At 53.4% G+C, this 26,396-nt stretch overlaps 2 protein-coding genes and 1 long non-coding RNA gene across 9 annotated transcripts in view; 2 read left to right on the forward strand and 1 right to left on the reverse strand.

The window, feature by feature from the left end:
- Positions 1 to 192: 192 nt before the first annotated feature.
- LOC144614800 (uncharacterized) lies at positions 193 to 13,201 on the forward strand. 2 transcript variants are annotated; one of them, XR_013552981.2, is made up of 3 exons: positions 193 to 713; positions 6,083 to 6,300; positions 11,845 to 13,201. It is a non-coding gene; the product is annotated as an uncharacterized LOC144614800 (long non-coding RNA). The 2 variants fall into 2 exon arrangements; XR_013552980.2 differs by having other exon boundaries at positions 6,083 to 6,237.
- Positions 1,805 to 24,332, reverse strand: FAM234A (family with sequence similarity 234 member A). Of its 4 annotated transcripts, XM_078440388.2 has the most exons (13): positions 23,981 to 24,332; positions 23,631 to 23,742; positions 10,639 to 10,939; positions 7,334 to 7,450; positions 6,835 to 7,026; positions 5,704 to 5,834; positions 5,254 to 5,386; positions 4,855 to 4,984; positions 4,363 to 4,503; positions 3,959 to 4,034; positions 3,570 to 3,731; positions 2,993 to 3,095; positions 1,805 to 2,901 (listed from the first exon to the last, which is right to left on the reverse strand). In XM_078440388.2, exons 3-13 carry the CDS (start codon positions 10,904 to 10,906, stop codon positions 2,690 to 2,692), a joined length of 1,665 nt encoding a protein of 554 aa, XP_078296514.2. In that variant the 5' UTR covers positions 10,907 to 10,939; positions 23,631 to 23,742; positions 23,981 to 24,332; the 3' UTR covers positions 1,805 to 2,689. The 4 variants fall into 4 exon arrangements, with proteins under 4 accessions (XP_078296514.2, XP_078296513.2, XP_078296515.2 ...); XM_078440387.2 differs by lacking the exon at positions 23,631 to 23,742; XM_078440389.2 differs by lacking the exon at positions 23,631 to 23,742 and having other exon boundaries at positions 23,977 to 24,332.
- Positions 24,333 to 24,436: 104 nt separating this feature from the next.
- Positions 24,437 to 26,396, forward strand: part of LUC7L (LUC7 like) — a 46,269-nt gene continuing 44,309 nt past the window's right edge. For 2 of the 3 annotated variants that reach the window (XM_078440394.2, XM_078440393.2), the window contains exon 1: positions 24,437 to 24,725. The gene's annotated coding sequence lies outside the window, so the exon portion shown is untranslated. The remainder of the gene's footprint in view (positions 24,726 to 26,396) is intronic. The other variant, XM_078440392.2, reaches the window with a different exon arrangement.

Here is a 26,396-nt window from a genome sequence, read left to right on the forward strand (position 1 = left end):
GCCCACTTTATTGTCCAAATCGTGGAGCGTGTGCTGTGAGGCCCACTGGTGGGGCGTGCACGTGGGGCGTGTCCGTGAGGGTGCCGGTTGGGCGTGTCGGAGAGGCGTACCCGGTGAGGCGTGTGCGTGGGGAGTGCACGTGGGGCGTGTCGGAGAGGCGTACCCGGTGAGGTGTGTGCGTGGGGAGTGCACGTGGGGCATGTCGGAGAGGCGTACCCGGTGAGGCGTGTGCGTGGGGCGTGTCCGCGAGGCAGGTCGGTGGGGTGTGTCCGTGGGGCGTGTCCGCGAGGGTGTCGGTGGGGCGTGTCGGAGAGGTGTACCCGGTGAGGCGTGTGCGTGGGGCGTGTCCGCGGGGCGTGTCGGCGAGGCAGGTCGGTGGGGCGTGTGCGTGGGGCGTGTCCGCGAGGGTGTCGGTGGGGCGTGCACGTGAGGCGTGTCCGTGAGGCGTGTCGGAGAGGCGAGGCGTACCCGGTGAGGCGTGTGCGTGGGGCGTGTCCGCGAGGCATGTCCGCGAGGGTGTCGGTGGGGCGTGTCCGTGAGGCGTGTCCGTGAGGGTGCCGGTTGGGCGTGTCGGAGAGACGAGGCGTACCCGGTGAGGCGTGTGCGTGGGGCGTGTCCGCGAGGCATGTCCGCGAGGGTGTCGGTGGGGCGTGTCCGTGAGGCGTGTCCGTGAGGGTGCCGGTTGGGCGTGTCGGAGAGGCGAGGCGTACCCGGTGAGGCGTGTGCGTGGGGCGTGTCCGGGAGGCGTGGGGCGCATGAGGTGTCTGCCAGGCGGGCAGTGGCGGGGGACGGGGGAGGGGGGGGACGTCCAGGCGTCAAAGACGTCGGCACGCAGGGTCCCACGTGGGGGGCAGAGGACTCGGGCGCAGACTCGGGGGTCTTCGGAGGAGACGGTGGGGAACGCCGTCTGTGCGCCGGCAGGACAAGGATGGCCGAGTGCTGCGGTGGGGAGGGCGGGCCCTTGGTGCCGGTCGGCAACTCCTGGCCAGGCCCGAGTCCCAGGGAGCCTGGCGTGGGTCAGGGCCCCAGAGCGATCGGAGGCACGAGTCCGCGGAGCGAGATGCCCCCCAGTGCGGGCCTCTCCTGGAGCCCGCGCCGAACCCCTGCCCCCCCCCCCCCCCCCAGCCCCGGGACCTGCGGGGGTGGGGGATGGGGGGTGGGCGGGGGTCCCTCCCGCTCAGGCTCCTCCGGCACTGCTGCGGGCGGCGCCCGGCCCTGCGCCACTCTCGGGGATTCTCGTCCGTGGACTTGCCGCCGCAACCCTGCGGGGCCTGAGGCTGTGCGGACTGGGCGGCTTCTCTCCGCAACGAGGGGCCTGCTCCGCGGCGGAGGGCGCCCCCCGCGTTGTCCCTCCCAGGCTCCTGTCTGTGCGGCTGGGAAACGGGGCTTTCCATTACCTACGTGCACACGGGAGGTTCCCGCAGGATTCTCGGATAACCGCCCTCACCTCGGTTCCAGAGCTGTGTCTCCCTGAAGCCCCCCCCCCCCGCCCCCAGGCTCCTGCTGCCTGCACAGCTGCCCTCGGAGTACACAGGGGTGCTCAGGGGACCCTGCCTGTCCTGCGGGGGGCATATCCACGTCCACAGGCTGGGTTCCTGACTTGAACCGGAGAGACCAGGGAGGGGTCTTCAAACCTGAGCTGCACTTACAGGCCAAGAAGCAAAGCTCCTCGTGCCCCCACTGCTGATCTGGAGGGGAACCGGGTGGAGGGTCCCCCACCTCTTCCGTGATCCAGCAGCCTGACCAGCACCAAATCCCCTTCACCCCTTTGGAGCAGACACACATGAGGCGGCGCGTGCTCTCAGACAGTGCAAATCATTTATTCCGGCTTCTTCCGGTGGTACTCAGGGTCATCAGGGCACACTGAGCCCCACACAGCACCGCGGTAGGCCTGGGGCACAGCAAGGCACAGAGGTGAGTCCTGCATCAGGTGACACTGCCGGCCGAGGACTTCCGAGCACCAGGAGGAGGCCAGGCACTGGCCAGGAGTGTGGGCACCCCCAAGGGACAAGCAGCTCCAGTGTGTGTTGGGGGGGTACAGACTGACCCCAGTGTGGGCCTTACGGCCGGTTCCTCGTGACATTCGCAGCACAGGGGTGAAAATGCCCCTCAGCGCATCCATGAGCAGCAGGCCAGCCTCACGGCTCCAAGGCATCCCGTTCCTCACGGGCCTGTCAAAGGGGCCCCCAGGGCAAGTGTCCACCAACCCCACCAGAGTCTAGCCCCCCCTTTGCTCTGAGAGAGGCCAGAAGCTGGAATGGCCGCAGGGCCCGGCTGTTGCCCGGAGGCCACCGCAGGCCCCAGGGAGATGTGCAGACAGGGTGGGTGCAGATGGGACGAGGGAGGGGACTTCTGTAGGCTGGGGCTCTTCCCAAAGCCCCGGCCCCTCCAGCCAGGTGTGGACAAGTGAGAGTGGTGCCGTAGGGCCCAGCTGTGCCCAAGGCAGCCCAGAGAGGCCACGGTGAGGGCAGCCGGCCACGAGTAGGACCCCAGTGGGGCAGAGCGAGGACCTGCGGGGACGTGGTGTGCGGCGCGCGAGGGAGAGGCCCGGCCATCCCCTCACCCACGCGTGTCCCTGGGCACGATGGAGACGAGGGGGGTCAGCGTGCAAACCGAGCGAAAGACCGATGTCCCACGGTGTTTAATCTCAGCAGCTGGAGCGCCTCGCACCTCGCTGGCCACCAGGCGCCTAGGCCTCGCTGCGGTACCGCAGGCGGGAGAACCGGTCCCGGACCGCCTGGTCACTGTCGGGCCCGCCCTCGGCCAGGCGAACCACCCTACCGCTCGGGACGAGGTCCCGCACCTTGTGCTTGGCTACAGAGACCACGCCAGGAGCGTCTTGGCGAGTGGGGCCCGTCAGGAGGACGTAGGCAGCGTGGCGGCTTGGCTCAAACAGGACCGCTACAGGAGACACAGCCGTCGCGGCAATCAGGACCAGCCAGAGGAGACCCGACAGGAGGCAGGCCCTCGGCCCACACGAGGCCGCGCTCACCTTGGAAGGCAACGATGTTGGCGGAGATGTTGGCCAGCTCCAGCAGGACGCCGGGCACGGTGGGGTGGAACATGTACAGGCTGTGCCGGGTGTCTCCGGGCTCCTAGAGCAAGAAACGGCAATGGAGCGTGAAGCCGATGAGGCCCGTGGCTGTCACCAGCGCCAGATCGGAGAAACTAAGCGTCCTTGGCTCACTGCCGGGCCATGCTGTGCCTGCCGTCACAGGACACCGTGACAGAGTGACCCTGCCCAGAGCCGTGTCCCCAGGGTCCTCCACTCTGCACCCACCTTCCATTCCTTTTCTTCTGACCTGACCCTGATCCTTCTCAGGAACGCTCTGGTTGGAAATCTGCGCCTGCCCTCCTAGACGTACCCCCGCTTCTTCCCCAATCCCCGTCACCTGCTTGAGGCTGACCTCGGCCCTGGCCTCCTTTGTGGCCCACCCACTGTCCCATGGCTTCTATTTATGTGTGCATGCAGCCACCCATTTAGCTCCCGGGTGCCTCAAGGCAGCACCCAAGCCTGGCCTCTGGTCTCTGGCCCTGGCATGGGCGTGTCCCCTCTGCGCCTGCCCCACCTGTACTGTCTGGTTGGTGCCCATCAGCTCGTGGAGACCCCAGAAGAAGAAGGCTGAGCGGTGGTCTGCGGTTGGCAGGCTGGCGGACTGCGGGTCCCCGGGGAGGCCCGGGAGGGCCTGGTTCCACAGGACGGCCCCTGTGCTGAGGTCCAGGAGCAGGATCTAGGGTGGGAGGGGGACAGTGTAGAGGGTTGCAGGTGGGGCTTGCACAGGCCCACGGGCCCCAGCTAGGCCAGCCCCGGAGGAGCTACTCCCCGAGGGCCACCAAGGGATCTCGCTGAGGCCTCTCCTGTTCCGGCTCAGTCTTCCAGAACGGCCCCGTGGGCTGTGCAGACGAATGTCCCTCAACTATGAACAAAGGTGGGGCCTCGAAAGCAGGTGCAGCCAACCTGTCTGTCAATGCCGGTTCCATTTTCAATGACCACAGCCAAGGTGTCAGGTTTGTAGTAGCCAAGGATGGGTCTTCTGCAAGAAGACAGGGCAGGAGAGCTCGCACAGGACCTCTGTGAGGAAATACCTGGGAACTGGTATACCCCCCGATCTTCCCCTTGGGCACACCTGCCCACACCAGGGCCAGCATGGAGGCTGGGCCAGGGCTGAAAGGACTGCACCGGCTCCTCCAGTGCAAGAGGGGTGACACGGTGTCACCAGGTGATGGGCAAGAGGCTTTGGGCAGAAGCACACAGGCATTCCCCCACCAACAGCAGGCCTCGTCCCAGGGCTGCAACCAAGGGACAGGCTGAGCGCGCCTGGCCTGCAATCGCTGCGCGGTTCCTGGAGAAAGACGCTGTACCTCAGGACCCGGGCTGCGCTGAAGATCCACCTGGGTGCCAGCTCCTGCCCGTCCAACAGCACACAGGCTTCTGAACTCACAAGGAGGAGGTCCTCACCCACTTTCCCTGGAACGGTCATCAGGTAGCGGATGGCTCCAGGGCTAAGGGAGGAGAGAGCCAGAGGCACGCGGCTGGGACACAGAGGTAGGCAGGATCCACCCCCAAGGGCTGCTTGCTGGGCTGAGTCTCTCCAGCTCCCGGCTCAGCCCACGCTCCCTGCTTCTCTGGTTTAAGAGGAGTCAAGACCCTGGCTGTGTAGAGACGAGGGTGAGCCCACTGTCGGGGACCTACCTTCCCATTGGCCTTTTCTGAGCTGCTGTAGGCCCGCTTCCTGAGCCTGAGCCCAGGGCAGCCCTGGAGCCCAGCACCAGGCAGGGCCTCGCCCCTTGGCCTGCTCGACGGCTCCAAGCACTGGGACGGGACCACCTGTGCCATCCGCCACCCAGACCAACCTGTGCCAAAGCAGCCCGTGGGTGCTGGCGTTGAGCATGCCCTCCCACAGCGGGTCTCTCTTCAGTGGGCTCCCTCTCCCGGTCACCGTCTCATGGAGACCCTTCACAGAGCGACCACAGAGGGAGCTTGCTGTTGGAAACACAGAAGTGCCTCGAGTTGCTGCTGGCAGGAAGGAGTCCCCTCACGAGCCCTGCTGCCAGGACACAGGTGTCCTCCTTGAGCCTTGGGCGCGGAGACCCTCTGGTTTCTGAGCCTGTCAGTGACCAACTCGTGTCTCTCCTGTAAGGGTAGGAGTTGATATGCCTCCCCACGGTCCCAACCCCACCCCCAATCTGCTTTCTCAGAGGGGCGTGGCTTCCGTGAGAGGGACAGTCCTGGAAACGGCAGGCACGACATACCGCAAGGGAAAAGGATGTAGTGAGCACCCATCCTGGTGACATGGAGGAGGGAGCCACTGGTCCCACCCACACCAAGGCTGCCTCGGTGGCCAATCTGGTGACCAGTGCTGCCTGAATAGATGTAGCCGCTAACCTGTAACACAGAGGAGAGGGGGGTAAAACCCTCCTGGGAGACGCTGGCAGCCCCATGCCAGCCTACAGGGCCCCACCCCCCAGGCTGCACTGGTCCAAATGGCTCTGCCATTCTTGGGAAGGCCCAGAGGCTGCCCAACAGGGACAGAGCCGCCCCAGCCTGCCAGTCGGCAGGTGCCAAGAGCACAGGGCCCTGAGTGAGGCCCCTGACCGATGGTCAGACCCAAGTTCTGCCAAGAAGTGAAAGCGGACCAAGGGCAGAGAAGAGGCCTGACGGCGAGTGGGCCGCGGTGAGCCAGCTGGTGGGGGGAGCGGTACCTCCTTCTCCTCCTGGGTGAGAACCAGCAGGTCTGGGGCCCCGTCAGCATCGACGTCGGGCAGTCGGAGTAAAGAGCTCAGGATGGAAGCATTCCCTCCAAAGCTGCTGGGGTGGCTCCACAGGGTCTCCCCTAAAACCAAACACGTCGCTCGAGCGCTGGCCTCCAAACCCCCTTCTGCCTCGTGCTGGCAGTCGCACAGCACCCGCACGGAGAAATGGAAACGCCCGCCAGTGGGAAGCCAAAGGCAAGTGCAGCGTGCGCACCACTGGCTGTCCAAGGTGCGGTCACGCACCAGGGTGTCAGCAGCATTGTTTCTGGAACCAAAGAGCTCCGTCTTGCTTTGTTTGTCATCCATGTCTTCTCACGTTTGGTTCTAGAACATCTGAAGGCCCATCCTGACCCTCCCGCCTGGATGGACAGGGCTTGACCTCGACACTTCCCAAGCGCCTCAGGACCCCTGACTACCGCTGGGATCACAGGTGGACCCTTGGCCTCCATGAAGGCGCCTGCGCACAGGAGGCAGAGAAGGAAGGTGCGTGCTTATGGCTGGACCACAGAAGCCCAGCTCTGACAGAACAGCTTCTTTCTTACCCAGGTACAATCTTGTCCACGCTCTTTCTTAAGACGAATTCCTCTGTTCTTAAAGTTTTCCAGGCTGCTCTTTGTTTTCCTCTATACCCTCAAAACCACAACTGGTAAGGGAAATGCTAATGCTCAGCACATCTAGTGTCAAGGCGCAGAATTCCAGAAGACCCCGGTGAGGGATGGGGCTAACCACAGCATGTTACATCAAGGCCCGGGTACAGACACCGTGCATCCAGAGCCCTGGGAGGCCAGGACCTCCCCTGTGGGCTCAACCCAGGCGCTGGCCTGGGTGCTGCGAAGGGCAGCCCCTCTGAGCTCCCCGTCTCTGCTGGCCTGGCAAGCCTGAACCAGGAGGTGCCAAGACAGGGTGAAACGTGACGGCTACATCAGGGTAGCAGGGCATGACTGCCAGGAGGCGGTGTCCCCACGGAGGCTCCCTCCCACTCCGGGAACCGTCTTCCCTATCCCGCCCACTGGCCCCGAGAACACGGCTGAACCTCCTGAGGGCTGCCTGGTGTGGGACCTCCCGTGTGGAGCCGCCTACCTGTGAACACGTCCACAGCGACGAAGGAACTGGGTCTGCCCACGAGGATGCAGGCAGACGATGTCCTGCCGCCCTGTGGCTGTGGGACAGCACACTGCACAAGGGCGCCGTCCTGGGCTGCGGGCCTCTCCCAGAGCACGCCGCCATTGGCCCCTGACACAGCGGCCACAAAGGTGCAGGGGGAAGAAAAGCCTGGAGGGGAGAGACCCAACTCTGTGGGGCGCGACAGGCCCTGTTCCCCACACCCCACTCCCGGGCCCAGGCCGCTACCACTGGGCTCACGGGGACCCTAGTGCTGGCCCCAAGGGGTCAGGAGCCGCACGGAGGACAGGGTGCTGGGACCAGGGCTGCCCCCTCGTCTCCTCCGAGTCCTGCTGGGAAGTAAGGGCAACGTGCCGGGTTACAGAAACGCCACCATCTGTTTTCCTCAAAGGTGGCAAAGGGGGGAGGATCCCTCCACCCACAGCAAGTTCCTCCTTTTTCAGATAAAAACAGTTACCTTCGTCAGTGCAGGACAGGTTGGAATTGTTGCTGCTGTTGGTATTTTTATACAGAAAGAGAACGTCTTGGATCCTGTCCCTGTTTATGTCTTCTGTAGCCAGAAAGTCATAGGTGACTGAGAAAGAAAACCACAGAGTATACTCCTCAGGCCGTGCCCGGTGTAAAGGCCAGGCCAAGTCTGACATGACTCACTTCTTTTTTTTTTTTTTTTTTTTTTTTAATTTTTCTTTTCTTTCCTAAGTCATCTCTACGCACAACATGGGCTGGGGCTTGAACTTACAACCCTAAGATCAAGAGTCGCACACTCTTCCAACCGAGCCAGCTGCACGCCCCTGGCTCAACCTACTTCTGTGCTCCCTGAGGCTTGGCGCCAGTTAGCACCTGCCAGCGTGAGGCCGCCACAAGAGCAGCGGCTTCTTCCGAGCACACGTGTCCTTCACGAACACGACGGATGAAATGTCAGGCAGCAGCAGGACGCTGGGGTGCACAAATGCGTCCTCTGAACACCTTTTATTCAGGAAGGAATCCCTCCCGACGTCAGTCTGGGGTCCAGGAGTCCGCACCCCACTACTCGTAAGGGTCTACGTCTTCCCTTCGTTCAAGGACTCAAACCAAACACCAAAAGAATGAAGCTGGGCCCTTCTCCTACACCAGGTACAAAAATGAACTCCAAACGGATCAAAGACCTAAACTTAAGAGCTTCCTAGAAGAAAATCTAGAGAAAAGTCTTCATGACACTGGATTTGGTAATGATTTCTTGGATGTGACACCAAAGGCACAGGCAACAAAAGAAAAATTACACAAATTGGAGTTCATCCAAATTTAGAACTTCTGTGCATCAAAGGACACTGTCAAGAGTGTGAAAAGACAACCCACAGAGTGCGAGAGAATATTTGAAAATCAGATATCTGATGAGGGACTGATACCCGGGAGAGAGAACTCCTGTCACTCCACAACCCAGTGTAAAAACAGGCAAAGGACTCAAAAAGACATGTCTCCTAAGAAGAGAGAGAAATAGCCATGGCACCCGAAAGATGCTCAACATCACCAGCAATTAGGGAAATTAAATCAAAACCATAAGGAGACACTACCTCATACTTATACCCAAAATAACTGACAACAGGGACTCAATTCCCACACAGCCAAGTTCACTGCATTACTCACAGCAGCCACCAGGTGGAAACATGCCAAGTGTCCACCAAGAGAAGAAGGGATAAACCAGATGCAGTCCACACACAGTATATAAGATTCTCCCATAAAATGGAAGGAGATTCTGACACCTGTTACGACACGGACAAGCTCGAAGGGCATTAGACTCCGTGAAAGCAGCCAGATACAAAAGGGAAAATGCTGTATGTACAGAGTCTCTGTTGAGATGATTAGAACTTCTGGAAAGGGGCACCTGGGTGGCTCTGTTGGTTAAGTGTCTGACTTAGGCTCAGGTCATAATCTCAAGGTTTGTGATCATGCCAGCAATGTGGAACCTGCTTGGGATTCTGTCTCTCTCTTTCCCTCTTCCCTTCCCCTGCTCGCATGCTCTCTCTCTCTCTCAAGATAAATAAACTTTAGGGGGAAAAGTGGACTAGAGACCTAAGTTGAAGAGCTAAAACTATAAAGTTTCTAAAAGAAAATACAGGAAAAAAAAAAATCTTCACGGCTTTAAATTAGGCAGAGTTCTTGGCACCAAAAGCATGATCCATAATAAAAAATATACACCTGACTACATCAAAATTTACATCTTTTGTGCTTTGGAAGACACCTTCACAAAAAGTGCAAAGACAAGCCACAGACTGGTTGCGAATATCTGCAGATCATGTATCTCATAAAAGACTTGCATCTACAATATGTAAAGAACTTGTATAACTCAAAATTAAAAAATCCTATCTTTTAAATGAGCAAAAGATTTGAATAGACCTATACCAGAGAAGATTCTAGAATGGCAGACACCCTGTGAAGAGATGCTCAGCATCGTTGGTCACGAGAGAAATTCAAACTAAAACCACGACGGGACACCACTTTATACCCTCTGCTGGAACCAGAAAGGCAGGTAACAACGAGTATTATCAAGGACGTGGAGAATCTAGAATCCTCTCCAGCCCGATATAATTATACAGCTCGACATTTGCCAGGAAAGCTAAGCATGAACTTACCATCAGCGTCAACAGTTTCACCTCTAGCAACCTACCCGAGAGACATGAGAACACGTGTCCGTGCAAAGACTGTCCGTAAATGTTCACAGCAGCGTTAGCAAAGCCAAACGATGAACAACCCAATACCCACCAACGGCTGAACCGGTGAACGATGCGGCCCACCCCCACGGAGGAGCCCTGCTCAGCACCAGAAAGAACAGGGGGACATGCCGTGGCTGACAGACTTGTCTCCGTGTGGGAGGCCAGGCTCCCAGATACAGGTCTAGTGGCTTTGTTCACGTGAAGTATCCAGGAAAGGCAAGTGTGTGGACACAGACAGCGAACAGTGGCTGCCTACGTTGGGGGAAGGGGAGCGGGGAGGACAAGAAGTCTCGTCGGGATGACGGAAATCTGCTACAACTGGAACGTGCTGATAGGTGCACAGCTGCTCTGTAAATGGACTAAAAATCACTGAGTCCTATACTTAAAACAAGCGAATCTTTTGACATATAAATTACACCTCAACAAAAGCTGCAAGAGTAAGCACAGAGACATACATTATTCCTCCTTCTCAAAATTAAGCACGAAACCTGAATAAAATGGGCTGTGGGGGTTAGATGAGAAACCCCCTCTTCCGCCCCCGGCAGCGGTCACGGAGCCTCCGCGGTGCCCACTCGTGTGCGCACTGCAGGCGCCCCCACTGTGAGATGAGGCAGAGTGTCCAGAGTGGGGCTGACTCGATGGCTTTTCATAGAGGCCACGATTCCACACTGTGGATTTCATGAGAGACACGGAGTGTGCTGGATCCGGCTCAGCCGCCCTGCAAGTTAGCCGGAGCGCTTCAGGAGACCGGGCTCCCAGATCTGCGGATTTCAGTTCACCACGGCCTCCCCTCTATCTAAGCTGCCCGGTGCTCTGTTTCATTAATTTTTAAAAATTCCAAAATGTACCCAAATGGGCGGCTTTCCTTGACTGACCCAACCCATCCTTCCCAAAACGAGAGCGGGCCACCACGCTGCCAGGGTCGTGCCCCACGTTTGCCGGGAGGCTGCTCTACGGACCTTACGGTCCCAAGAAAAACCTGGACGCGGGACTGGCAGCCGCTTCGGGCTGATTCCTGCTTGCGGGCCGCCCTGCAACTTCAACGCTCCCCTCCGCCCACTCCCAGGCACACCTGCTGCGTTGTAGTAGACCCTCCACGTCCCCTGGGACGCGGGCCGGTCCGGACAGGGGATGATGAACGAGACCGCGAACACCACAGAAAGGCAGACAAACAGTGAAAGAAAAAACGCCACCGTGCGGCAGCCGGAGAGGCCGGGCTGCCGAGGCAAGCCTTTCAGGTTGTCCTCCTTTGTCGTTTGGCTTCCCAGATTCTCCTGCAACCTCTTGTCTTCGTTCTTCAAGGGATGGATTTCAGCTTCCAAGTCCTTGCTGCCCATCATCGCGTGCACATCCCAGAGTGCCACTCCCGGTCACTGCGTCAACAAAACAGGGACAGTCAAAAGGTTGCCGCACCGGACAGCCGTCCGGGGCTCCGCTGCGTTTGGCCTCTCCGCCCGGTTGCAGCCGTGACTGCGGGCCGCCGGCCCAAGAAACAAAAGCTCCACGAATGTTTAGGGTGTCACAAATGCCACCTAAGAAAATCTTTAATTGGCAGACCGGTTGTGTGGAGGCAGCGGGCAGGGAAAACTTTCACCCCTCACACTCCAGTGTCTCCTGCCTGCTGACGCCGCGGCAAGCCCAGGGAGGGCAGGGCGGGGCCGGGGCCGCGGCTGACAATAATAAACCCATGTGTCACACATTAACAAGCCTGGCCAGCGCAGGTCTGGGCACGCCCGACCTGCCTCCCACCAGTCTGAGGTACCCATGGAGATGGTGGCCCATGTGGGAAGGTCGGGGTAGCTTTAATTAAAAAAAAAAAAAAAAAAAAAAAGAGAGAGGGGTGCCTGGGTGGCTCAGTCCGTTGAGCATCTAACTCTTGATACCAGCTCAGGTCGTGATCTTGCGGTCATGAGATCGGGCCCGGCACCGGGCTCCACGCTGCGCGCAGAGCCTGCTTGGGATTCTCTTTGTCCCCCTCTCTCTCGCTGCCCCTCCCACTCCCGCATTCTCTCCCTGAAAATAAATAAGTAAACATTAAAAAAGAAAAGAAAAGGAAGATGACAAGTGTCGGTGAGGGTGTGGAGAACGTGGGACCCGGCGCAGCTACTGTGCAGAACAGTCTGACAGCTCCTCAGACGTCTACACAGAATTACCCTGTGATGCAGCAGTGCCACTTGTAGGTATACACCCGACAGAACCGAAAACAGACTCACATAAAAACTTGTAAACAAGCGTTCATGGCTTCGTTATTTGTAACAACCCTAATGTCCCTCAACAGATGGATGCAGCAAACGTGCAAATCCACACCATGGAATAGTATTCGGCGGTAAAAGGCGATCAGCACCGACACCTGTTGCGACATGGATGAACCTTGGAAACATCGAGGCTCCGTGAGGTGCCCAGACTCCAGACTCGGCACGTGGTATGACTCCGTTTAGGTGAAATTGTTCGCAACAGGCAAACCCATGATGGCAGAAAGGAGATGGCTGGGTACCAGGGCTGGGGACAGGCAAACAGGGGAAGACTGCTAGTGGGTACAGGGTTTCCCACTGGGGTGATAAAAACGGTGGCCATGACTGCAAAACACTGTGAATGTATTCCATGTCACTGATGGTAAGTTCTAGGTGTTAAACGTTAAGTGTATTTTACCACAATTTAAAAAGGAAACCAAACGAATCTGTGTGCATTCTCCTTAGTGCAGAGACGTGACTTTTAAGGTCTTGGAAGTCAGAAAAGGTGTGCCTGTCCAAGGTAATGAGTTGGACACAAGAGAATCAAACAATGACTCACGACCAAGGACCTCATTAAACGCAAGCAGCTGGCATGGGGTGGGGGAGTGGGGCAGGAGCGTCTGGTAGGAGTAGCTAGGGAAAGAGCGGAAGCAGAACCTGGGATCAGGCCTGACCTTCGGGAAAGATCTAGATGCTGTGTCTGCAAGGGAAGGATAGTGGACGCATTTACAACACACATTCCTTTGGCAAAGGACAGAAAACCGAATGAGACCTCGGAATGCTAAAATAGTCCATTTTACAAGCTCTATCCGTGACGTTCTCTTACTTCAGAGCTTCAACACACAGGGCAGGAAGCTCAGGGTCTCTGAGCTGTAGCTGCCCTTATCTGTCAGGAGCAGGGTGTCCAGCAGGGCACAGTGGGAAGGCACCCCAAGACTATGTAAGAGCGAGGCCTCCGTTCAGAGTGACACAACTACTCACACCCAGCCTACAGCCCTGGGTTCCCAGACCCACCTTGTGGGAGGAGCCTCTGGACAGCCATGGGCCCGACTGCTGACCAGTCTGCCCAGGGAAACTGCTTTCAGGAGCCCAGGCGACTGAGGAGCATGAAGCCGCTGGTGACATGCTCTGGCTGAGGGACGCAGGTCCTCCCTGGCCCTGGTTCTTGGCCGTGGTTCCACCCGAGAACCACTTTCACAATCCTGATGTCACACCCCGACCACACCCCGAGTAAATCAATCTGGGCGGTGGCTCCAGGCAGGAGCTGTGGTTAAATGCTATGCAGGAGATCCCAGAGAGCAGCCAAGTGGAGCAGTACTGGCCACGAAGTCTGCCTTTCTCTGGCTCTGGTCACTCCCCTTCGCCACTGGTGACGATGAGATGTTGTCTCCTGTGTTCTGGCCCCTGAAGCAGAGGGAGACCCCACCTCCCACTGCCAGCCTGGAGGGAAAGCACAGCAGAGGGGGAAGGACTTCTCCCTTCAACCACGTTGCTGGACGGTGTCTTCTGGGCGTTCTTTTCCTTGGAATTCTTGGTAAGCTTTAGTACAGCAAATCCAGATGCAGACCCCAGCCTGGGAGGCTGGACTGCTCCTTCCCTGATCGGTCTCTGAATCCCTAGGCTACAGGGGTCCCTAAGGCGAACAACACAGGACAGTGGCAAACAATGATTACAGATGTCGTTTGGGGTTTTAAGTCAGCAGTAAATACACACGATACGTCTCCGAAAGGTGCAGAAGTATAAAGCTCACTCCCTTCCGCGGCCCTCAGGCTTGAGGGGAAGCGTGCTACTGGTTTCTTACGGCTCCGTCCAGAAATATTCTGTGCACTGTCAGGCATAAAGTGTGTTTTTAAAATGTGACTGGAGCAGGTGGCCTGTTCGCTCAGTTGGTTAGAAGAGCCGAGTGATAAATCCGAAAATTATGTGGAAACTAAGCCCAGACTATTCCCTTGCTTCTCCTGCATGGTTTACGTTGCTAAATGAGACCAAAGGGTGCATCTCATGGCAAGAACAGAGGGAATATTGTCATTTTCTCAATGACCTGGCTTTTGATTGGGAGCCCAGCTGAAAGAACACACATTTCCCCCACACCACTGCCTGTTTCCGTGACAAGACTTAGAAGCAGAAAGGGAAAAAACCCTCCATATGGTCACCAGTAACAGGAGGTCGGGTGATGTGCCTCTTGTCGGCATCTACAACCTGGCCGTGCATCAGAGACGCGGCAACAGGAGCCCAGGGCTTCCAGAGGTGAGCTCCCCTTCCCAGAGGCTCAGCCGGGAGTAAACCATTACCGCCGTGGGCCAGGGAAGCAGCTGTAGGAGACATTTTTGTGGGAAGCATCATTTGAAATGACAGATGTTGGCGTCTAAAACTGAACCAGCCACTAAGACATGTGCAAGGGCACAAACTGATCTGAAACTGGGGTGCCTAGAGGGCTCAATAGGTTAAGCATCCAACTCCTGATTTCGGCTTGGGTCGTGATCTCACGGTTCATGAGTTCAAGCCCCACATTGGGCCCTACACTGACAGCACAGAGCTTGCTTAGGATTCTCTCTCTCTGCCCCTCTCCAGCTCTGTCTACATAAAACAAACAAACAAACAAACAAACAAACAAACAAACAGCAGCTTTCTCTGCTGTTGTTTTTAAAATGTAGACATTTGACTATTTTGACTTTTTATTTTTTTTAAAGTAATCTGTGTCTGACATGGGGCTCTAACTGACAACCCTGAGATCAAGAGTCACACACTCCACCAACTGAGCCAACCAGGTGCCCTTAAAAACCTTTTTTCTTTTTTTTTAAGTTTATTTATTTATTTTGAGGGGTTGGGGAGGCGCAGAGAGAGAGAGGGAGAGAGAGAGAATTCCAAGCAGGCTCTACACTGTCAGTGCTGAGCCCAACACAGGGCTCGAACTCATGAAACCACGAGACGATGACGTGAGCTGAAATCAAGAGTCAGATGCTTAACTGCCTGACCACGCAGGCGCCCCCTATTTTAACTTTTTAAACACATGTATCTTTCAGCAAGTGCATTGATGGGTCCATTATTGGTGATACTGGCTCAATAACCTCTTGTGATTGATTATAAGTCATTGGACTGAGATAAGCACTGTAACAGTACATGTTGTTAGTTATGAAATCATCATAAAGAGAGGGGGCTCGTGGGTGGCTCCGTCATTTGAGCGTCCGATTCTTGACTTTGGCTCAGGTCATGATCCCAGGGTCGTGGGATTGAGCCCTGCACTGTGCTCCATGCTAAGCATGGAGCCTGCTTGGGATTCTCTCTTCCTCTATCTCCTCTGCCCCTCTCTCTGCTCATGCTCTCACTCTCTCAAAACAAAACAAAAGAAATCATAATCATAAAGAGAACATTCTGTCATGCTCCAGAACCTGTATGTACTTGGGGCCGTAAGAACTGACAGTTTTGGGGCACCTGGGTGGCTCAGTCAGGTAAGCGTCCGACTTTGGCTCAGGTCATGATCTCATGGCTCATGAGTTTGAGCCCCATGTTGGGCTCTGTGCTGACAGCTTGGAGCCTGGAGCCTGCTTTGGGTTCTGTGTCTCCCCCTCTCTCTGCCCCTCCCCTGCTCATGCTTTGTCTCTCTGTCAAAAATAGATAAACATTAAAAAAATTTAAAAAACTGAGTTTTATAACTTTGTAAACTGCTATTTATGTGTGAAACAAAGCAGGAAAACATATTGAAAAGGGGTTATGTTTACATAGGACTTACATAATGTGTGATTTTTCTTAAATGTAAACATTTTTAGTGCATATCTGTGGACATCAAGTAAAATAATAACACAATTCTAGTGTTGTGCATGTTGTCAATGACAAAAATAAAACCAATATGATAGTTTAAAAAAAAGAGAAAGATTATTAGCGCCAAAATAAAAGAATTAATTTCTTTCTTCTTTTAAAAAATGTTTTTTTAACGTTTATTTATTTTTGAGACAGAGACACAGCGTGAATGGGGGAGGGTCAGAGAGAGGGAGACACAGAATCTGAAACAGGCTCCAGGCTCTGAGCTGTCGGCACAGAGCCCGACACAGGGCTTGAACTCATGGACCTCGAGATCATGACCTGAGCCGAAGTCGGCCACTTAACCGACTGAGCCACCCAGGCGCCCCATTAATTTCTTTCTTCTTAAGTCACGAGGAAGGGCACAGTCCCGCGGAGTGGCTGGACCTGGAGGTTCACGCCCTATCTGGGGCACCTTGGCTATATGACCTAGCCTCTGTGTCTGCAAGCTTCTTCCTTGCTCAAGAGATCTTAGCAAATTTAGATAGAAAGGCACTTTGTTGAAAAGAGATTGGACTGTACCCAGATTGATGGGAAGACTGGAGAACCACATTCAGGACATGAGTGGACATCCAGGGACACCAGGTCCCCAAGACCACAATGAGACCACGGCCACGGGAGCGGTCCAGCTGGGATAAGGCTCCCTGGCCCCTGGACACTGCATGGCCCCTCACCGTGGGCTCCTGCCAAGACAGGCTGGGCACCCCTCAAACCATCGGCTCTGCACGTCTCAGGCTGGGCTTTCCACCATCGCAGGTGCCCTTCCCCTCCCCCATGCCTTCGCCCGGGCCCCAGAGAGGGCTGGAGATGGCAGCAGGCACACACAGCACAAAGTCCTACAGAAAAAGAGAACAAATGGTATCCGGAAGGAAAAACTTCTTTCAAATGTGGAGAAGTAACACAAAAATGTTACATGTGGGCTACCTAGTCCTAGGCTGAGCCACCTCATTGCCTGACGACATTGTTACACTGTGAGCAACACCAAGGCCTCACCTTGAGCAAAGGGTTACAAGGGTTATGTTTATACTGGGATCAATAATAAACAGTCGTGAAAAGTGAGATTTAAATTCTGCCTTGTGACGTCTTTGAAAATTCAAAAGGCTTCGTATGGAACGGGTGTCGGTAGGGCTGGGGCCAATGCAGAGGAAACACAAGCAGCTATGAATGGAGGGTTCAAGTGCAGGGTGACGGGACCACCTGGCTGGAATGTCCCGGGACATTCCAACCCCAATCCTTTATGACTCGAGGCTGAACCGGCTCCAGCTGCCATCTCTGTAAGAGCAAGCAGTCGCTGAATGTTCCTGTATCAACCACCGGCTCCCTTGACTTACTCTGAACAATTTCTTTCTTCTTTTCTTAATCATTAATAGAGTTCCAAGACTTTGTCCCAGTGAAATTAAAGATACTTTATAACAAGAGCACCTGGGTGGCTCAGTGGGTTAAGTGTCCGACTGTTGAGTTCGGCTCAGGTCATGATCTCATGGTTCGTGAGATAGAGCCCCATGTCGGGCTCTGTGCTGACAGTGCTGAGTCCGCTTGGGATTCTCTTTCTCTCTCTCCCAGCACCCCTCCACTCCCTCTCTGCCCCTCCCCCGGTTGCAGACACACACATTCTCTCTCTCTACATAAATAAACTTAAAAAAAAAAAAAACCCACTTCATTAACAAATAAAAGATACCGTGATCCTTCTCTGAAGGTTTCCATTCTTTGAGAGAAAAGTAAGTAGGGACCACATACCCAACCCAATAATGTAAGTTTATTTACCTAAAAACAGCTGAGGTGGACAGATGGAGAGAGGATAACCCCACTACCGACCCTTTCAGGAAATGACAGTAAATTACATCCAGCAGCTCTTCGCCTCTAGAACCCTGGAGCTGAGCTGGGGTCTCTAGGGCACAGCACAGGCACAGCCGCCTCGTGCAGAAATTGGCTGACTACGAAGGGATGGGGGAGCAGGTATGGAGCAGTGGTCTGGGAGTCTTTTGTCCTGATGGGTCAGTTCTATATCTGGATTGTCCTGCTGGCTGCACAAATACCTACTGGTGATAAAAATTCGCAGACACACATACAAATGAGTGCATGTAAAAACTGGTGAGACGGGAGGGAGTGAGGTCTGCACCCTAGCTAAGTGCTTTGTGCCAAGGTCAATTTCCTGCTTTTGATAACTGTTCAGTTATGTAAGGCCTTTGGAGGGCATGAGGACGACTCTGCATGATTTTTGTAACATTTTGTGCGTCTATAATTAGTTCAAAACAAACAGTTAAAAAAAGAAAGCCTTTGGCAAGAGGGCGGGGGTCAGAGCATCATACATGCCAAGAGGAAGAGCCAGCTTCCCCACAGGCGGCCGTGGTGACGCCTCTCAGCTCCCTTACACGGAGCTCTTTTGTTCTAATGCCAGGGAAGTCTCTGTGCTTTGTTTGGTTTTGTTTTGGTGGAATGTCAACAGCATTGGAGTTCTGCGGTGCCTCTGATCCAACAGCGGAATCTCTGACCTGCCACAGTTCTCTATTTCAAGACAATGCCCTAAAAAAACAAAAACAAAAACAAAACAAAATAATGCCCAGCTTTCTGAAAACCACCGCAAGCAACCCTCTCCCTTCCCACAGTGGCAAAGGAAGATACGTGTAGTTCTTCAGCCTAACTCGCTTACAGAGGTTCCCCAAAACACGCAGAGCACAAAGCAAATGCCGGAGTTCGTAAGGGTCACGAAAGCCCAACAACGTAGTGACAATGTAAGTGCCCAAAGGACGCGAGTTTTCGCTGCTGAGTATCCTGTATCCTCCACCCGGCACACGAAGGCTTGCTTCAGAAAGGGGGTGTGGAAAAGAAAAGAAAGAAAGAGTGTGTGCACTCTGGAAGATTAAAATCAGGCATGAGCCAATAGCAAAAGGTTTCTCAATCCCAGTGTAATCCTAACATGACGTATGGGTGGGGTCCCAGAGTGAGTACTTTGCACTTTCCTATGACTTCTGTACACTTCTCAGTCTCTCTTGTGCAGAAGGAGAAAACTTTCAAAGGAAAGAACACAGTGTTTCTCGATGCAGTCTTACCCCAACCGGACGCCCCACCTGGTTTTCAGCCTCGTCTATACTGCATACCTGCACCCTTCCCTGACACAGATGTGCCTTCAGCCCTCCGCCACCTGGAGAACCTGCAGGGCGAACGGAGATCTTGTGGAGGATCTGGAAACACGATACAAGATTCTTCTCTGCTGGAAGCAGAGAAGCTTCCGGACTCCGCAGAGCGTGTACTCACTCTGGCCTGCCTTTAGGAGCAGGGCCAGCAGAGAAGTCTCAAAGCACCGGCAGGCAGTGCCGGGCGGGGTCTGCGTGTCACCTATGGAGCGCCGAGGGGCCCACTTAGAAGGACAAACCTCCTCCCTCCCAGCTCGGAGTCTGGGGCGCTGTGGGACACCTGGTCACAACCTAAGGAGGAGAAGTGGCTCAAAGTGCCACCCTGATCTGAACAGACTGAAAAATAAAGCGCCCAAGATTTCTCCCCAAACTATGTATGTCTATGAACTCCAGGTTTTTTTCCCTTTTTCAAAATGCAACTTCCGTTGTTAAATTCTGCATAAAGAGAGAATAAGAGGGGTGCCTGGGCGGTCAGTCATTTGAGTGTCCAACTCTTGATTTCGGCTCAGGTCACGATCTCACGGTTTGTGAGTTTGAGCCCAGGGTTGGGCTGTGTGCTGACAGCATGGAGCCTGCTTGGGATTCTCTCTCTCTCCCTCTCTCTCTCTCTCTGTAAAATATACATTAAAAAACCTGCTAAAGAAAAAGAGGGAATAAGAGAAACTCATTTTGCCTCTGATACCACAATGAAGCACCTGGAAACCACAAACATGGAGCAAAGCACACAAAGTGTGTTTATCAGTTTCTCATTTGCTGGCACAGACTGATGGGTTTTAAATAACCACACCCACTTAGCAGAGGCCTCTGCCAAGTCCCACCTGGGGTCAAAATGGTCATCTATACGCTAGTGAAATTAAATGTGAGAAGCAGAAGGGAAGTCCTTGGGGACTGTTCACATATGTTAGCACCAATTCAATAAATTCAAAAGGAAAACATTCCATATTTGTGTATGTGTGAGAGAGAGAAATTAAATGAACACTTTCCAGCTACCAAAATGGGATTCAGACCCTTTTATCTAGAATAAAAGCCGTTGGGCACCTGGGTGGCTCAGTCGGTCGAGCGTCCGACTTCAGCTGGGGTCATGATCTCACAGTCTGTGAGTTCGAGCCCCGCATCGGGCTCTGTGCTGACAGCTCAGAGCCCGGGGCCTGTTTCGGATTCTGTGTCTCCCTCTCTCTCTGACCCTCCCCCGTTCATGCTCTGTCTCTCTCTGTCTCAAAAATAAATAAACGTTAAAAAAAAAAATTAAAAAAAAAAAATAAATAAAAATAAAATAAAAGCTGTTGGGCACCTGGGTGGCTCAGTCGGTCGAGCGTCCGACTTCGGCTCAGGTCACGATCTCACGGTTCGTGGATTCAAGCCCCGCGTCGGAGGCTCTGTGCTGACAGCTCAGAGCCCGGAGCCTGCTTCGGAGTCTGTCTCCCTCTCTCTCCGCCCCTCCCCTGTTCACACTTTGTCTCTCTCTTTCAAAAATAAATAAACATTAAAAACGCAAAAAGAGATCTGCATCTTTATCTCATTTGCATCCAATATTCTTTTCTGTTACTTCTAACAAGTTGCTGATCCTGAGGACAGAAAACAGAAAATGACTCACAGTATTTTTGAGACTGTCATTGACTGGAATTTTCTCCCATAAATTCTGAGTTATCGATGGTAACTACAATCCTACTTTTTAATTTAATTTCAAGTAAAAAGCAAAGAAACGAAGAGAAATGTGAGCGATAAAAAAGAAAATGTACCGATAGGAGACACATCAAGGAAGAAGGTGCTCTAGGACATCCTGGAGTGACATGAACATGTCCGGTTTCTCCCACACGTCACTCTCGTGGCTCCAGGGAGCCACTGTGGGTGTGTCTGTTCAAGGCCACCGTGGCTGCCACCCCTGTCCTCCACCTGAACACGGGCTTTCCATCCAGGTGGAAACTCTGATCACAGGGAAGAATGAAGTCAAACAACAGTTCAGGCAGATCATCAACATCTCAAGGGGGCAGGAAAACTACAGTATTTGCAGAAAAGGCGCCTCCTTATCCTGCAAAGGCTCTTTCTCTAGGAACAGTTTGCTGAGTCAGAGAGAAAAGAAAACTTAAATTAGAAAAGTCTCACCCTAATTGTTTTTTTAATGGACAAAGAAAGCATTAAAACTCTAGCAAGGGCTTGGGCGCCTGGGTGGCTCCGTAGGTTAAGCGCCCAACTCTTGATTTCTGCGTCAGATCTAAAAGGTAGTTTGTGCACTTGAAAAATCGTTTTAAACTAAGTAAAATTTTTGTTTAGTTTTAACTGCATGTCTTAAAGTCATAACTTTGGTTTTATAGGAGAATTTTGAGAATAACTTGGTACTACAGTTTTGTCTCTGCGAGGGAATAAGGAAGAGTGAGGGCCGCTTCCATTTGCCCATAACTTAGCACAGCCCAACGCATGCCACCCATCACTCAGAAGAGTATCTCCTTCTGCCATTACTCAGCCTCACCAGGGTGACAATTTTACAAAGGGGACATTATTTTAATCAAGGGCATCTGCAAACTTAAATAAATAAAACAAGAGGAAGAAAGTGTCCTGGCACATTAAACAATGAGAGAGAAAGAGAGAGAGAGAAATGCATTTCAGAGAGCAGAGGAGAGGCTTCGAGGGAACAGATAAGTTTTTGTTCTGTTTTGTTTTGTTTTTAATTTGAGAGAGAAAGAGAGCAAGAATGAGGCCCCGTGTGGGAGAGGAGCAGAGAGAGAGGGAGAGAGAGATTCCTAAGCAGGCTCCACACTGTCAGTGCAGAGCCCAATGAGGCGCTTGATTCCATGACCCTGGGATCATGACCTGAGTTGAAATTAAGAGTTGGATGCTCAACTGACTGAGCCACCCAGGCACCTCAGATGAGCTCTTTAAATGAAGAAAACATGTAGGGAAAACTTGGGGAAAAGCTCTGATTATAGATTGACTTTACCATCTAGCTTCACCAGTCACAGAAACTGAAAGGATCTGTAAAATGGATGGCTTAAAAGAAACTGAAAGATCACCCACCACTGTATCACTAGAATTTTTTGCTCTTAAAGTCTGGGTGGGAGTACAGTACATTCATGTGTTTCTGCTAGGGCCCTCTTGCCTTAATTCACGCTCCATTAGATTATCTTTAAAAAATTTTTCTTTTTAATGTTTATTTCTGAGAGAGAGACGCAGAGTGCAAGCAGGGAGGGGCAGAGAGAGAGGGAGACACAGAATCCGAAGCAGGCTCCAGGCTCCGAGCTGTCAGCACAGAGCCCGATGTGGGGCTCGAGCTCACAAACCATGAGATCATGACCTGAGCCAAATTCGGACACTTAACCGACTGAGCCACCCAAGCACCCTCCGTTAGATTATCTTAAAGGTAAGAATCAATCATACAGAACAGAATATTCTGTATCTCATCACATATTCACTGCGCCTTTGTGCTGTCTGGCTTGTGAACTGCCTTTGCCCTCTTGCCTTGTGCTGTGACTTGACCAGGAAGGGTTACTGATTGTCAACACTTCCCATGCACTGGTTCTCCTGCCTGGGAAGCCCTGTCTCTCCAAGCCCCAGCTAGACCAGCGTCTAGCCTTAGGAAGTTCTATGTGAGCACAACTGATCCGGGTTAGCCGCCTTCCACCCCAGAGCACTCACGATGCCCCCAGGGCAGATGGAGAACCTTCTAGGGCCGGAAGGCTCTGCGGCACTCGCCGTACAAACACACGGTAGACGCAGCAAAGGTCAGTTAGATGGGATGGGAGCTCTTTGTGGGCCCCGTCCCTGGGCCAGAAGAGGCGGTAATGCAGCACGACTGTCTTCTGTATTTCACGGACCATCTCTGCAGAGGCTTCAGGGTCTGTGATCGCTAGCCAACTCTATAGCAAGTGTCCGTAAAGCTGCTTGTTAGACACACAGGTCGTTTACGAACGTCTTTCCCATTAGGGAGCCTGTGTCATGGCCAAGAGTGGGCCAAATATTCTGGCAGCAGTTCAGCATGAGGCATTTGAGAGGCACCCACAATATCCAGCTAGGCAGCATGGAATGTTTGGCTGAGCCAAGCAGAAGCCCGACAATGACAGCTACAGTGTTCTGTTGTTTACAGATGAACAAGTATTTCCTCTCTTCACCAAGTAAGCGATCTGAAAACCCAGAACAGGCCCTCACTCATCTCACAATGAGAACAAATTTTAAGGTCACAGTTCCTGGATAAAGGCAAATGTATCACAGCATATGCGGTCAGCGCGCACAAGCCTCCACACACAGGTCCCTTCCTTCGCAACCGCACAGATTTTTAAAGTGATTCAGCACAGTTCACAGTGCCTCCTAAGTATAAGTTAAGGGTGAACACCTCTCTGCATTTCGGACAAGTAACTATTACACAAAATAATTTTTATAGTTTGTCCGGAAAGTAGCACGGAGCAGCCTTTTTCCTGAACTCTGAGGCAGATTTTATTTCCTTTGACTGCCACAGCAGGCAGGACAAGCATTCTAATCAGTGCAAAAAAGGACCAGAGAACGGGTAAAACACACAAACATCCACTCGATAGTCGGGGCATTTCCATTTCATCCTTCTCTGCTCTGTATTTTGTCTTTAGCATGCTCTGTATTTCGCTTATTATCTGTATCCTTCCGTAGAAATGGAGCTCATTGAGGGCAGGAATTCTGTTTTGTTGAGGGCCACACCCTCAGCACCTAGAACAATGCCGGGCACCCAACAGGCACTCAGTATTTGTTAATAGAAGCTGCTCTAACTGCATGCTCCCCGTCAGATCCTTCCAATGAAGGAAGTGGGGCAATCCGGTGGTGGCGTCGAAAAGACATTGCCAGCCAGTGCGTGGAGGTGAGCGCATAACACAAGCTCCTTAGCTGAAATCACACGGTTTCTAACAGCACCCGAAAGTAATTGCAATGGCCTATTCTGATACCTGATCAGTGTGCTCAAGGTCAGACTGTCACCGCCAGTCGGTTCACAGGGCAGCAAGGAACTCTTTCACAGCCGCAGTGCCCTTTTCCGTTTCAAACTGTGCTTTGCTTCTTCTGCTCAGTAAGACAGACTGGGTCAGGGTGAGTGATCTCCCCCATACAAGGGTAGATGTCAGCTGAGCTTTGGGTTACTTTGCCGGTCTAACAGGTAGGTCCCGACGAGAGGTCCTAGGGGATTTCTGACTCTGGTGAGAGAATTCTCACGCCCATTCTGTTTTCGTCTTTTTAATTATATTCAGGCAACCGATGCAGCACCCTCAGTAACACAAACAGTAAAGGCTGGCTTACTTACTGTGCAGCCAACGTGGGACGGGCAGTTTCTTACTGGGAGCAAATCTTGTCTTTGGGAAAACTGGGGCTGGAGCTGACGGCCACTGAAGCCCGGGCTGCGGGAGTCGGACCTGCTGACCCGCTGGGGGGAGGACTGGAGGGCTGGCTGGCTCCGGCGGCAGCCTTTCCACCCACACCGCTGCACGAACACGCGTGGGCCCGATGCTGAGAGAGGCGGGCCACAGCGTGGGCAGGGTCCCTCTGGGCTGCAGTCTCTCGGGGCCCGATCGCCGAGGCGGAGAGATGCGATCGCGAGCGAAGAGGCGGGGCCCCGCGCGAGCCCCACCGCGCGCACGCGCGAGGAGGACGAGGCCGCGCTCGCTCACCTGCTGGCGCACTCCTCAGTCCCGCCCCCGGACGTCACTTCCGGCCGGCTGGAGCGGAGGCGGAAGCGCGCCCACCGGCTTCCGACCTTGCGGCGGGCCGCTGTGGAGGAGCGACGGGTCGTGGCCGCGGCCCGGCCGAGTCGAGTGGGCCTGCGGCCGCGCGTGGAGCCGGCTCGCGTGGGGGTCGGGCGCCGCGGCCGCGCGGGCCTCGTGGGTCCCTGGCTTTGAGGTGGGACCTCCTGTGGTTTTATTCTGCCTCGTCGGGTTTGAGTATCTGTGCACACGTTCTACTGGCCACGACGTTTCCCCTGCAGTGCCTGTCTTGCCGTTGCTGCACTTTTTGCGCGGCTTCTTCTGTGGTTTCGTTGCGCTGGGTTTAGGGTAAGAAGCCTCCGCCCTTGATGCGCGTGATGAATGTCGCCGTTGGCGTCGTGGTGTTTATGGTGCCTTTGGTGGCCACAAGTTTCTATTTTAATATAGAAAAATGTGTCAATCTTTTATGATTAGTGCTTTCTGTGCCTTGTTTAAGGAACGTTTCCCTACCCCCAATAAGTCTCCCCCGTTTTTTCTAATGGTTTTAAAGTATTCATTTTAACATTTAAGTTCGAGTTAGAATAGATTTAGTGTGGTGTAAGGAGGTAATTTCATTTTCTTCATCATTTGGATAACTTGGAGTTCTAGTGACATTTATTGAGTTAGTGTCTCTTTTCCCCAGCAATGTGCAGAGGCACCGGCCATATTTTTTAAAAATCTGGATATGCACGAGTGTCTTTATTAATTAATTTCATCCTAATGCTCACAGGAGGTGTCCTGGATCAGAGAAGATTTCTTACTACTTACCCCCTTGTAATAATAAGCATGTTGAGTCCCTCACACCTCCTCCTTCCAAGCCTTAGCCCCCAGGGAAATAGGAGGATAACCAAAGGAATTTTTTCTTACAGGAGTGGCCCTGCAACATAGGTGAGGGATGAGGAAAAGTACCTTTTCTGCTTTTATTAAGGGGAAGAGGTAGATGCCCTCCTCCCCTCTAGAAAGGGGTCTCCTCCCTACTCCAGTCCTTGTAAATCCATGTAAATGAGTTTCTCCAGGGGCCAGAGAGCCCTACTGTCTCTTGTCTAGACTTTTAGGACCTGGAGCTGTCTCCAAGTTCCTGGTTCTCATTCCTTGAAATGTAAATAACTGGAAAGAGAACACTCTGTTCTCCCCAGTACCTACGCACCTAATCCAAGGTTTAACCACTTGGCTCTCTCAGATACAGGAAGTTACACTTCTGGAGCAGCGTAATTAACTGGGCAAGTAAATGCTTGCAGATCGAATTCTCAATTCTCATGTAGGCGAAGGGTCTAAGGAGACCAGGGCTTTTTACAGGAGCACTGGGAACTCGAGGGAGTTTCCCCATAGCTTCTTTCTGGGACCTTTATTCTGTCACTGTTCTCTCCCTCTTTGTGCTAAAGAGAATCTCAGTTATACAATTTCAATTACGGTGTCCTTATAATAACTCGTGATATTTAGTTGGACAGATACCTCCACCTTTTTCTTGCGTTAATGAGCTTTAGCCATTCTTGAGGAAAATTTTACAATCAGGCAAGTTTAACAAAATAACCCCACAGGGTTTGTTTTTTTTTTTTTTTTTTTTTACTGTTTATTTATTTTTGAGACAGAGAGTGCGAGCAGAGGAAGCACAGAGAGAGGGGAACAGAGGATCCAAAGCAGGCTCCATGCTGTCAGCACAGAGCCCAGTGTAGGGCTCAAACTCACGAACCTCAAGATCATGACCTGAGCCGAAGTCGGATCCTCAACCGACCGAGCCACCCCGAGCACCCCTAGATATTGTATTTTTAAGCAAGAGCACAGACTGACCATCCACTTGATTTAAGCTCTCTGTGACGCCTTCCAGTAAGATATTTTATTTCCAGCATACAAGTCTTTTGTTTTTTTTTAATTTTTTTTTTTTTTCAACATTTTTAATTTATTTTTGGGACAGAGAGAGACAGAGCATGAACGGGGGAGGGGCAGAGGGAGAGGGAGACACAGAATCGGAAACAGGCTCCA

The sequence above is a fragment of the Panthera onca genome, chromosome E3 (assembly GCF_046562875.1).
Source record: "Panthera onca isolate mPanOnc1 chromosome E3, mPanOnc1 haplotype 2, whole genome shotgun sequence".
In the NCBI taxonomy this organism is placed as follows: domain Eukaryota; kingdom Metazoa; phylum Chordata; class Mammalia; order Carnivora; family Felidae; genus Panthera; species Panthera onca.